Genomic DNA, 13,351 nt, shown 5'->3' with positions numbered 1-13,351 from the left:
GGGTCAGAGGCTGCACCCAGGACGCAGGACGCTGGCTCCTCTGAAGGGTGCCGGTTTGTGGGGGTTGGGTGCTGGGCTCTGGAGACTACCTAAGGGCTTGGCTTCAGTTGGTAATGCTTTACCTCTTTTAAAAAAAACATCTAAAGCATGTACAGAAAAGCATCAGAGATTCATAGAGCTTGGTAGACGGTCTGCAGATGCTTATTTTATTCTCTGTGCTTTAAGCTCAAAATGTTTCATAATTTTTGGGAGTATTTTTTAAAGAACAGGTAGGCATTCTGTCTCTTGACCTGACTGCTGGTTACCCACATGTCCCTTTATAATGATTTGTTGCACTGCGCATGTGTGCTATGTGCTTTTCTTTACGGAGGTGACATTTCACAGTTTTTTAGAAGTTAAAAAGAATGAGTAGGACTTCCTAGGTGGCGCAGTGGTAAAGAATCTGCCTGCCAATGCAGGGGACACGGGTTCGAGCCCTGCCCTGGGAAGATTCCACATGCCACGGAGCAATTAAGCCTGTGTGCCTTAAAAAAAAAAAAAAAGAAACAAACAAACAAACAAAAAGAATGAGTAGGCGACAGGCTGGGGTTGGGGAAGTGGTCCCAGACAGAGGAACTGGCAGAGCAAAGGCCTGGGAGCTGGGCAGGGCCCTGGGAGTCCTGGCCTAAGGATGCTTGATCCCCTAAGCACAGCTCTGCTCCCAGGCCCACCCCACAGGTGATTGGGTTCTTGCCCTGGGGGGCTAGTCTGGATAGAAAGTGAGCGTTCAGGCAGGGGCTCCAGCTGGAGTGAGAGGACGGGCTTGATGAAGTGGTTTAACCCCCTCCTGGTGTGGTAAGAGGCGGGCGTGCGGCCCGCAGGTGGGGGTTATCCTGAGCCTGGCATTACTTCTTAGAGGCTGCGGGCGGCAGCTGGGCTAATGTGGGAAGCGCGTGGCCGGGGCATGGCGGCCTGGCCAGGCTGCGGAGAGAGGGCTGAGGGCCCTGGGCGAGGGCACGGAGGAGCAGGGGCTTCCGCAGACGGCCTCCTGCAGCAGCTCGGTAGGCTTTTCTGGGGCTTTGGGAAGGCTGGGGGAGACGGGCAAGTGTGGTGGGATCGTTGCGTTTTCCCAAAGGAAGCAAAAAACAAGCTTCAAGAGTTGTTTTTTAAACTCTCTGGTGTTCTTTCTGCATCAGCGAAGTCAGGCTCCATGGGGCTGGCATGTCGCAGGGAGGTGCTGGGCCTGCCCAGGGATAGAGGGGCACTGACATCAGGGGAAATGTGGGTGATTTATCTGACAAGTAATCTTATTAAGAAAGCGCTTAAAGGGAATTCCCTGGTGGTGCTGTTGTTAAGACTCCATGCTCCCACTGCAGGACCTCTGGTTGGGGAACTAAGATCCCACGTGCTGCCGTGGCCCAGCCAAAAAGAAAAAAAAGCTCTTAAAGAAAAGTGTAGAGATAAAATTGCCACCCTTTGTACCTCCCTCCCTCATTTCCTCTGCATTCTTCCAGAGGGAACCAGCACCTGGTTTTCGTGTGTAGACAGACCATTTCTCTGTACCATAGGCAACCCTGAAGTGGTCTAGAGAATTGTTTTATATGTTTTTAAACTTCATTATAAACAGTCTCTGCACGGGAGGATCCTTCTGCCGCCTGATTGCTCCCCCCCAATCCCCCACCCACGCATGCTTTTGAAATTGACCTTTACTAAGCCCTGTAGCTCAAGTGTATTTCCTTCCTTTTGTGAGAGCTTTGATATATAATTCACATACCGTGCAATTCACCAATTCAAACTGTACAGCTCAATGGTTTTCAGTATGTGCATAGAGTTGTACAATCATTACCACAATCAGTTTGAGAACAGTTTCATCACCCAAACAAGAAACCCCATACCCTTTAGCCATCAGCCTCCCACGTCCACCATTCGTTGGCAACCACTGATCTACTTTCTGACTGTATAGATTTGCCTATTCAGGATGTGTCATATAAATAGAATCATACAATATGTAGTCTTTTGTGACTGGTTAAGGCATTCCCTTCCAGGGTTGTATGATATTCCATCATCTATGCTGACCACACTTTATCCAAATAAATGATGTAGAATCCTGCCAAGATGGAGTAAAAGGAACTCTATTTACCTTCCTGTCCTGCCTGAGGGGGGAAAAAAAGAAAAGATAAAAATCAATGAAACAACAGTTCTCAAGATTCTGGACATGAGTCAACAAAGGGCAGTGTCCCTTGAGGGGTGGGAAACATGGGAGGTGAGCCCCACGGTTGCCCAGCTTTACTGCCTGGAGACAGTCTCCAGGCTGAACCTCAGGGAGGGGAACCCAGGTGGTGACGTGTGGGCTCCCCAAGTTGGGAAGACGAAGCTGGGAATTCAGGGAAGCCAGGGTGTCTAGAATTCACAGTGTAGCCTATTGGAGATGAGAAAGTCCTGGAGGTCTGCAGAGAATCCTTCTGGAGTACTCGGCTAAGTACTCATCAGCGCATACGTGTGAGGAAATGCTCCAAGGTAAGAAAGGATCATCTGAGTGGATGAGAGGGAACAATCCTTAGAACTCACATGATGTTGGGAACAGTGTCTATTCCCAGCAACCATACTGGAAAACCTCACGATTTGGGGTCATTGTGTAGAGTATCCAGAGTTTACCACATCCTAGAACAAAGCCTAAGAATATTTATGGGAATATAAAAAGTATCCAGCATCCAATCACATAAAATCCACAATGTCTGGTATCCAATCAAAAATGACAAGGCCTGAAAAGAAACAGGAAAAATATCAATCAGTTGAAACGGACCCAGAACCAATACAAATATTAGAATTTGCAGACAAGGAAATGAAAACAGTTATTATAATTATTCCATATTTCAAAAAGTTACATAGAGGGTGAATAGGCAAAGCACAACCAATTTTTAGGTCAGTACGTAAAACTGTTCTATATGATAATATATTGATACATGTCGTTATCCATTTGTCCGAACTCATAGAATGTATGACACCAGGAGTGAACCCTAATATAAATGTGGACTTTGGGTGATAATGGTGTGTCGATATAGGTTCATATCAATTGTAACAGGTGTGCCACTCCGGTGGATGTCAATAGTTGGAGAGGCTGTGCATGCACGGGGGTGGGGATTATATGGGAACTCTACCTTCCACTCAGTTTTGCTGTGAACCTAAAACTGCTTTTAAAAATAAAGCTATCTTAAAAAAAATAAGCAAAAATATGGAAGATATAAAAAAAAAGACCCCAATTACACAACGATGTCTGAGATTTTAAAATACACTGACTGGGATTCACAGCAGATTAAACAATGTAGTTTAAAACTTGAAGACATAGCAGTAGAAAGTATCCAAAATGAAACCCAGAAGGGGGAAAAATCAACAGCGCTAGTAAATTGTGGTACAATTTCCAGCAATCTAATCTATATGGAAGTGGAATCTCTGAAGGATAACGAGATGATGGTACATAAAAAATATTGGAAGTTCTCTTGTCTTCTCCGCCATCCTCTGCGAGGTTGAGTTAGCTCCTCAGCATGTCTTCTCATAAGACTTTCAGGATCAAGCGATTCCTGGCCAAGAAACAAAAGCAGAATCGTCCCATTCCCCAATGGATTCGAATGAAAACTGGTAATAAAATCAGGTACAACTCCAAGAGAAGACATTGGAGAAGAACCAAGCTGGGTCTGTAAGGAGCCTCACAAATGAAGTGGCAAACATTTGTGTCGAGTTTGCTTGCCTCTTACCATATCAGAACGTCACTGATGGGTTATTGTCTGGAAATGAGAAAAATGGGATGTTACCTCTTTTCTTGATGTGTTGGCACCAATGCTCACTGTTAGGCCTGCTAATAAATGATACCTATCGTTGCAAAAAAAAAAAAAAAAAATATTGGAAGAAATAATGGCAGAAAACTTTCTAGACTTGATGAAAACTATAAATCCATAGATCCAAGAAGCTCAATGAATCCCAAGCACAATGGACACAAGGAAAATACACGAAAGCACATCATAATTAAATTGCTAAAAACCAGTGATAAAGAGAAAACCTTAAAAATTTCCAAAGAAAAAAGTCATGTTACAGGTAGAGGAACAACAATAACAGCTATATATATATATATATATATGGATGACAACAGATTTCTCTTTGGAAACAATGCAAGTGAGGAGACAAGGGGACAAGTTTTTAAAATACTGAAAGACAAACTCACACTCAGAATTCTATGGCCAGCAAGAGTGTCAAAAGAGTTTTCAGACATCCAAAGCTAAAATAATTCTTCTCCAGCATTTATAGAAAATGTTAAAAGAGGTGTGTCAAGCAGAAGGAAATTTATTCCAGATGGAAACATAGATCTACACAAAGGTACAAAGCATACCAGAAATGGTAACAGTATGGATGTCTTGGTATAGTAACGAAGTCTTGGTGAACTGTTTTTTCTGGAATTGCAAAAGCAGGCCAATTAGTTCCAGAGGTCATATGATTTAACATTTCTTTATAAAAATGTCCTTACTCCTCTAGGGATGGACGCAAGGCAGGAAAACTTTCTGCAGATAACGAGGGCAGGAAATTAGCAATGCATCTGCATACACCTGTCTCAACCACCCCAGGGAAGTTTCCTCAGGTTAATTGTACTCTTTTCCTACTCACCTCTCATTTACCCACTTTTTTGGACAGCCATTCATGTGACATCTGCCCTGTACACAACACTGCAACTGGCTACATGGGGAAAAAGACGAACCAGAAAATTAGCCGGGTTTTAAGGATTTCACACTCTAGAACCCATTGCCGTAATAGAAACTAATAAATACAACTGCCTTATGAAAGGAAGAAACACAGAAAAGGCAGGGAGGGATTTCTCCCAACCAGAGATCTAAGGAAGGCCATTCCCTAGGTAGCCCTCCAAAGCATGAACATTGAAAAATATTTAGTTAAGAAAGGCTGCATCTTATCTGTCATGTGTAGGCAACTTCTGATTAAAATATAAAATTTCTGGTTAAAATATAAAATTTCTCCTCCTGCTTCGTGCCCCTGCCTTCTGTTACTCTACTATGTCTGAAACTGGAAGACAGGGGGGTTGGGGGGGTGGGGAATTCACAGAATGGATGGTGAAGGGAAAAGTGGAGGAAGATAGTTCTGTGTTGTTGGGGGTTTTTTTTTTGGTTTTGGTTTTGGTTTTTGGATTTTGTGGCTGCATTGGGTCTTCGTTGCTGTGCACGGGCTTTTTCTGGTTGCGGAGAGTGGGAGCTACTCTTTGTTGCAGAGCACTGGCTCTAAGTGCTCAGGCTTCAGTAGTTGTGGCTCGCAGGCTCAGTTGTGCTTCGCAGGCTCAGTAGTTGTGGCGCACGGGCTTAGTTGCTCTGCAGCAGGTGGGATCTTCCCGGACCGGGGATTGAACCTGTGTCCCCTGCATTGGCAGGCAGATTCTCAACCACTGTGCCACCAGGGAAGCCCCAGGAAAATAGTTTTCTCTACCAGAATACGTTGATTGTCTCCAAAGGTGGCTGATAGGAGGGTGAGTAGCTTTGGCAATTACAACTGTACTTTGGGCTTGCTTGCAGGTTTCTCAGGTGTGTAGGGGGTTTGGGAGGTTTGGAATCTGTGGAAAAGTCTGATTAATTTTATACTTCAAGTTCTCTATGCATTTATGTCCTTTTGGTTTTCTCCTGGTTTAGTGGACCCTTTCTTGAGAATTTCAGCCCATCTTGTCTTTGCTAAGGAAAGCCACAGAAAGTGATGTTCTGGGCCTCGGTCTTGCTGTGTGTGGAAATCTCCCATTCTGTTCATTAGCCAGGTTTGGGGAATCACTGGCCTGAAGGACATGAATTAGGGCTGGTCCAGCTTTGGATTCCTCTTTGCACAGGACCTGGGCCGTGGAAAGCATTCAATAAAATATTGGTTGTAGCAGGAAAAAAAAGAAGTTCCTCTTCCTTTGAAAGTAAAATTGGAAGTCGTTTCAGGCCATAGTTGAGATCTAAATTAGTGAAGTTAGCATTCAAGACTGCATCCTTCCACCTCCCCCCCACCCCACCCCCCGCAATGTGTGCCCTCTAGTCACACTAGGCGTGGGCTGTCACCCGAATAGGCTGTGCTATCCTCCCAGGAGGCCCTCATCCCCGCCCCCACACCTCCCGCAGCTCACCTCAGTGAAGAGCCAGTCAGCCCCTGCAGGCTTGGCCTAGGTGCCTTCTCCTTCAAGAAGTCTCTTCTGATTCCCACCCAGAGCCCAAGCTTTCTCTTTCTCCTCTTCGGTCCCCATTTTCTTCCTATTGTCAAACTGCCTTGTGTTTTCTCAGCACTAAGTGTTCCGGCACCAACTCAGCCTGGGGAGGGGGTGGAAGGCAGAAGAGGAAGTGGGAGAGACCATGGAGGAAGTGACAGAAGCTGGGGCTGGAGAGCCAGGGGGAGATGTTTGAGGTGAGGCTGGAGCAGGGCAGGAGGAGGCCATTCAGGGCCTCGTCCAGCGGTTGGCCTTCATCCAGTGGGAGTCATGAGGGAAGGGATGTGCTTAAACTGTAAGTGCGTGTGTCAGGTTCTAAAAGATTCCCTTGGGCTGCTATATAGCGAATGAGCTGGGGGGAGGGGCAAAGGTCAGAAGGTATCTGGAGGCCATTGTCTGTGCTCTGTGTAGGAAGAAGTGATGGAGGTCTGGACCAGGATGAAGGCAGAAGGTGGCATATTTGGGATCATTTAGGAAGCAAAGTCAATGGGGCCTGGAGTTACTGAGAGAGAACCCTGTCCAGTCCCACAGGGGGTGAGTAATTGACCAAAAGCTTCCTCTTCGTCCCAGCATGCATCTTGCAGTTTCAGTGCTGCATGATTATTGGGAGCCATTGCTGCAGCCCAGGGTCTCTGGTCCATAAGTCAGCCCCTCCCTGGCCCTACAGGTAGGGGTGCAAGCTCCTCCTCCACGTGAGCCACTGCTTCCTACAAAGTGATGTGACTTGGGCCTCCAAGGTGATGGAGAGACAGGCTAGTCACTGAGGTCTATGTTCCTGGGATCAGCTAAAATGAAATTCTTGGGGGGTCTAAACTTCATCACCCCTCACCCCCAGCTTGGTGGACCTGGGCTCAAGCACGTGCAGAGGCCCTGGCTTATCTCCAAATACCTCTTGTAAGGGATAGAGATGCTCATCCAGTTCTGAACTGTGTGATGGTCTTCTCCAACTTTTGAGTGTGGAGGAGCAAAGGTGGAAACTTCTTAAATTTAAGGTGCAAGATATGGATGGGAAATTTTTGTTAAAACTCTGATCTGTTGCCTCCTACTCCCATGAAAATACAAAAGAAAAAACAAAAAACAAAACCCGTTTATTGCATGTTCAGATCTGAAGTCACTGAAGGCAACATAAATATGGGCCAGGTACAACCTGTGTACCAATAAACTCTCTCTTTGTACTTTGAGAAGGACTGAGGTAGAAAGAGCCGTTTTCTGGGGAAAAACATTTGTTGACGTTGGAAACTGTTGCTCTTTTTTTGCGGTGAGACCTGGATAAAGGATGGGGGTTCTGGGCTTCCTCCAGCCTGGCCGGGGTGTGTGTTGGGAGGTGAGTGACCTATGGATGAAATTCTGCTCCCTTTTTAAAGAACCTTCCCTCCTCCTCCCCTTTAAATCCCAGATAGTTTCCTTTTTCTCTTAAACTTCAAGTTCTCGTGTCCAGATGAGTGTTCCCCAGGGAGACGACGGGTGAACCATGAACTGGGCAAATCTGGGGGTTGCTATGCCCTGAATTGTGTTGCTCCCAAATTCACAGGTTGAAGCTGTAACCCCCAATGTGACCATATTTGGAGATGGAGACTCTAAGGAGGTATTTAAGGTTAAATGAGGTCATATGGGCAGAACTCTGACCAGATAGCATTAGTGTCCGCTTACTTAGAGACAACAGAGCACTCTCTGTCTCCACTGGCACAGGGAGGAAAAGCCACGTGAGGACATCTATAAGCCAGAATGTAGGCCCTCACCAGAAACTGAACTGGCCACTACCTTGATCTTGGACTTCCAGCCTTCAGAAGAGTGAGAAATAAGTTTCTATTGTTTAAGCCACTCAGCCTGCGGTACTTTGTTGTGGCAGCCTGAGCTAAGACTGGGGCTTCAGCAGCTTTGGGGTCCTGCTAACTGCTGACATTGCCCCTCCCTGTTCCCAGAGGGCTGGGAGCAGGACACTTCTGGCTCAGGTTCAGGCCGTAGAGGCAGTAGGAAGACCCCTGACCCCGAGGAGCATTTCCTGCCTTGCCAGCTGCACCAAGGCTGTGCCTGACCTAAAATGAGTTAGCTCGAAGCCCAGCACAAATGCAGACCCTGTGCCTCCATCCAGGACACAACTCAGAGGAGACACTTTCCTCTTCTTGTCCTTAGGGCCACATCTGCCTGACCCCCTTTCTCTAGAGTGGACAGTGGGGACACAAGACCTGGCTTGGGGTCCCCATTGAGCCACCACTTGGGGGAGGAGTCCCGTAGTTCACACCCTTTTATTGCCTCCTCCTTTCCCACTTTTTGCACTTACGTATTTTCCCAGATTCGTACTTCAAATCAGATGTCTGTAACACCCAGATTCCCGAGGGTCCGTGACTTCTGGAATCCTGCCCAGGGTACTTGCCATGGTCTCCTTGCTCTCCTGTTAGCTCTCCCCCCTCCCAGAACAGGACAGAAGAGCACAGGGGAGCCCCAGGCAGGGACTCATCTTAGGGAGGAGGGCTGGAACCTGTCTCTAAAATGCTTTAATTATTAAAGTAATAACCAACCCCAAAACCCCCTGTCCTGGGGAGGCTGGGAAGGACAGGCCGTTTGAGGTGGTGGCTTTCCTTGTGGCTGAACCTGGATCCCCTCCTACACACACCATCCGGGGATGGGATCTTTGGTGAGATGAGAGCATGGTTGTGACCCCAGCTCTGCTGCAAGAGGCGTCGGTGTGGATCTCAGCCCCCGGAGGCGCAGGTGTCCTCACTGGGAGAGAAAGGAGCACTCGGCCCCCTGGCTGCAGTGAGACACCACATTCTGCCCCCCTGTCCTCACCACAGAAAAGACAAGGGAAGGCCTTCCAGTCCTATCAAAAAGACAGGAACTGGTGAACTCTGAGCAAGGTCTGCGGTCATCTGAGACGTTGTGCAAACATGCCCGTCCTGGTCTTGGTGATGTACAATAGTTATGTAAGATGCCACCACTGGGGAAAGCTGGGGGAGGGGTCATGAGGCCCTTCTTTTTTTGCAACTTCTTGTGAATCCACAATTATTTCAAACAAAAAAGACTTTAAAAAATGGCAGACCCATATAATGGGAGAAAATATTTTCAAATCATAAGTCTGATAAGGGACTTGTATCTGGACTATATAAAGAACGCTTACAATGTGTCTAAGTTTGGGTTACTGCTTTAAATTACATAGACTGGGTAGTTTAGACAACAATTATTTATTTCTCATAGTTCTGGAAAGTCCAAGATTAAGGTGCCCTCAGATTTGGTTTCTGAAAACCCTTATTCTGGTTTGCAAATGGCTTTTTAGTTATGTCCTCACATAACATTTCCTGTGTGCATGCAGGAGAGGCAGATCTCATTTTCTTCCTCTTTTGAAAGGGCATTGGGACTTCCCTGGCGGTGCAGTGGTTAAGAATCCGCCTTCCAATGCAGGGTTCGAGCCCTGGTCTGGGAAGATTCCACATACCTCAGTGCAACTAAGCCCATGCGCCACAACTACTGAGCCTGTGCTCTAGAGCCTGCGAACCACAACTACTGAGCCCAAGTGCCACGACTATGGAAGCCCACGTGCCTAAAGCCCGCACCACAGTGAGAAGCCCATGCACAGCAATGAAGAGTAGCCCCTGCTCACCACAGATAGAGAAAGCCCGCATGCAGCAACGGACACCCAATGCATCCAATTAATTAATTAATTAGTCTTAAAAAATCACTGGGCTTCCCTGGTGGCACAGTGGTTAAGAACCTGCCTGCCAATGCAGGCAACACAGGTTCGAGCCTTGGTCTGGGAGGATCCCACATGCCGCGGAGCAACTGAGCCCTTGCGCCACAACTACTGAAGCCTGTGCTCCTAGAGCTGGTGCTCTGCAACAAGAGAAGCCACCGCAATGAGAAGCCCGTGCACCAAGATGAAGAGTAGTCCCTGCTCTCTGCAACTACAGAAAGCCTGTGTGCAGCAAAGAAGACCCAACACAACCAATAAATATAAATAAAAATAAATAAATTTTTAAAAAATCACTAAAAAAAAAAAAAGGGGATTGATTCCATTGTGAGAGCCGCACTCTCATGACCTTATCCAACCCTAGTTATCTTCCCAAGGCCGCACCTCCAAATTTCATCACACTGGGGATGAAAATTTCAACATACGGACTTTGAGGGGATACAAACATTCAGTCCACACAATTCAATAATAAAAAGAAAAATAACCCAATTTAAAAAATAGGCAAAGAATCCAAATAGATATTTCTCCAAAGAAGGCGTACAAATGGCCCAAAAGCACATTAAAAAGATGTTCAACACTATTATCCATGAGGAGAATGCAAATCAGAACCACAAGATACCATCTCACCTGTAATAAAAAGGATAATTACAAGTGTTGGTGAGGATGTGGAGAAACTGGATCTGTTGTGCATTGCTGGTGGGAATGTAAAATGGCACAGTCATCAGTCTTACAGTTCCTCAAAAAGTTCAACATAGCTACCAGCAGTTCCACTCTGAGGCATACACGCAAGACAAATGAGAACATGTGTCCCCCCAGACCACAAGTGCTTATAAAAGCGTTACTTATAATAGACAAAAAGGAGAAATAACTGAAATGCCCATGCACTGATAAATGGACAAATAAAATGTGGTATAGCCATAAAATAATCTGTTATTTGGCAATAAAAAGAAATGAAGTTTTGATACATGGGTGAACCTTAAAAACATTATGATAAGTAAAAGAAGCCAGAAAGGGCCTGTATTATTTTGTTTACATAAGATATCCGGGTTAGGCAAATCGATAGACAGAAAATAGATTAATAGTTGCCAGGAATTGAGGGAAGGTGAAGTGGGGGTGACTGCCTAAGTGCACAGGGTTTCTCTGGGGGAGGATGAAAATCTTCTGGAATTGACTGGTGTTGACTGCACAACTCTGAATATATGAAGACTCACTGACTTGTACCCTTACATAAGTGAGTTGTATGGCATATGAATTATACCTCAATAAAGCTGTTAAAAATCAATAGCTGTTAAAAAGCAACCTGAGCTGCTGCAGGCAGGCAGAACCCTGTGCTTCCTAAGCACCATAGCCACACAGAGCCCAGTGCCAAACGCCACTCGGCCTGCCAGGTGCCCTTGCCTGTGACTTGTGAGGAATCACAGCTGCCCCCTGAGCCCTCATCTCCTGGCACTATGCTAATGATATTAGTACATTACTGACTGTGTCCCTTATTTCTTTCAGAGCCTTATGAGGTGCTGTCATTGTTCCCGTTTAACAGATGGGAAAACTGAGGCTTGGGGAGGTGGCTCTCTCAAGGGTACAGAGTGGAGAGCGGTGAGGGTGAGATAAGAACCCAGAACTGCTGAAGAAAAGCGGTCTCTGGCCTCCCCTCCCTGTCAGCTGGGCTGAGAAGCCCTTCACTGGTAGCAGGAGCTTATCCTGAGGCTGTTGTGGGGTCCTGCAGCTGGCCCTCCCCAGGCTATACTGACCCCCCATTCAGCTGCCTGAGCCATGAGGCCTGGCCAGGCCTTTCTGGTTGGAAGGTCAGACCAAGGAGAGCCTTGGGCACTCTGTCCTGGCTTCTTGTCCTCTCTGGCCAGGGGCTGAGGAGGAAATGACAAGTTCCTTGGACTTCCATGAGGGCCCAGCTGATGGGGCTGCTTGCGCGTGCTTGGCCACACCGCATGGCATGTGGGATCATAGTTCCCCGACCAAGGAGCAAACCCGTGCCCCCTGCAGTGGAAATGCGGCATCTTAACCCCTGGACCCCCAGGGACATCCCTAACAAGCATGTTTTATACTAAGTCTTCTCAGCAAAAGCGAGGAGGCAGGGTTTCAAGGGCTCATCATGGACTCTGGATCCCTAAATGTCCCAATTTCCTGTGTCCCTGATGTCTTTGGGACTAGGCCTGGGACCTTGGGAGTAGTCACTCCCTCCATAGCCCGCCCAAGCCCCAGGGGCCTGCCTGCGCAGGACTTTGTCTTCTCCCGCACAAGCCCTGTGGGCTTGAGAGGCCAGGCAGGCTGGGCTGTGGTGGCAGCTGCCTCTCCTGTCCCTCTGCTTGGATTATGCAGGCCTGCCCAGGTCTTTGGGGCCATGGCTGATGCGTATAGACAGGCCCAGCAGGCCCACCCCAGCCTCCCTGCGGGCCTGTGCCCATGGCTCAGGTGCCCTTGTCCTACCATTCGCTTCTAGAAACTTCTCTGCATGGGCCTTAGGCTCCAAGGACCACAGCTGGCTTTGCTGACATGTACAGAATCTGAGCTCCAGGCTGCTCCCTCCACACTCCCCATGGCCATGGTCCTGCAGGACCCAAGGCCCTTCTCTAGGGGGCTGAGGGGCAGTAGGGTACAGAGGCTGGGGTCTCTGGAGTCAGAGAGACCCGGGTTCCAATCCCAGCTCTGCCCTTTATTCACTGTGCTGGGGTAGCTGGTGTCTCATCGGAGTCTCAGTTCTACCTCATCTGAAAGATGGGGAAGATCCAGTTGGAAGGGCTAAACAGATGTGTACACATAAAGTGCTGGCTTGCAGGAGGTGTGCGGCAAAGTTACCTTCACCTCCCACTCCTCACCATTCCTGGATGGCTGCTGCCCGGTCCTGGGACAACAGCCCTCATCCCACTCTCCCGTCTCAGCCCATGGGGGATCCACTCCAGACATCACAGTACCAGGGGTGACCACCAGGTGGCGCCCACCCCCCAACTCCCTGTGCCCAGGCTGCAGCTTTGCAGACCTCCATGGATTTCCTTACTCTTCTTTTATGGTTTACTGTAGCTTATTTTGGATTATACAAGAAGGGGCATCACAGTTGTGTCAGGACCCAGAGCTCTGACTGAGAACTATCCTCTTCTCCCCACCCCACTGGTCCCAGGCAGCAAGAGAGGGCTTTCCCACTGCCCTCCTCCCTCTACCCACATGGGCTTCCTGCGGTGCCTGGTGCCAGACTCTCTGCTGTTTGCCCTGAAGTTGGCTTCTAGCACTTAAATCGTCTCCAGCTGGTACCAGGAGGCTGATAAGCCCTGGCCCAGGGCTCCTCCCCACCCCCTCTCTTCCTCACCCTTTGCAAGTAGTGTCAAACGCAGGCACACAACCACTGGTCCAGCCAAACTTGGCTGAGTAGCCGTGTGAGCTTGCCAACTGTGGGTGTGACTGGTTCATACTGTCCAGATTGTTGGGCTGACAAATAGACACGTCTGTGAATGTTT

The 13,351-nt window shown here is 47.8% G+C and overlaps 1 protein-coding gene across 1 annotated transcript; it reads left to right on the top strand.

The window, feature by feature from the left end:
- Window positions 1-3,489: 3,489 nt before the first annotated feature.
- Window positions 3,490-3,859, top strand: LOC130835115 (60S ribosomal protein L39). The gene has a single exon (XM_057706380.1). It carries the CDS (start codon window positions 3,522-3,524, stop codon window positions 3,675-3,677), a length of 156 nt encoding a protein of 51 aa, XP_057562363.1. The 5' UTR covers window positions 3,490-3,521; the 3' UTR covers window positions 3,678-3,859.
- The last annotated feature ends 9,492 nt before the right edge of the window (window positions 3,860-13,351 follow it).

The sequence above is a fragment of the Hippopotamus amphibius genome, chromosome 13, assembly GCF_030028045.1.
Source record: "Hippopotamus amphibius kiboko isolate mHipAmp2 chromosome 13, mHipAmp2.hap2, whole genome shotgun sequence".
NCBI classification, from domain to species: Eukaryota; Metazoa; Chordata; class Mammalia; order Artiodactyla; family Hippopotamidae; genus Hippopotamus; species Hippopotamus amphibius.
The sequence above is the reverse complement of the archived record's forward strand: the minus strand, read 5'-3'. Positions and strand labels throughout refer to the sequence as shown.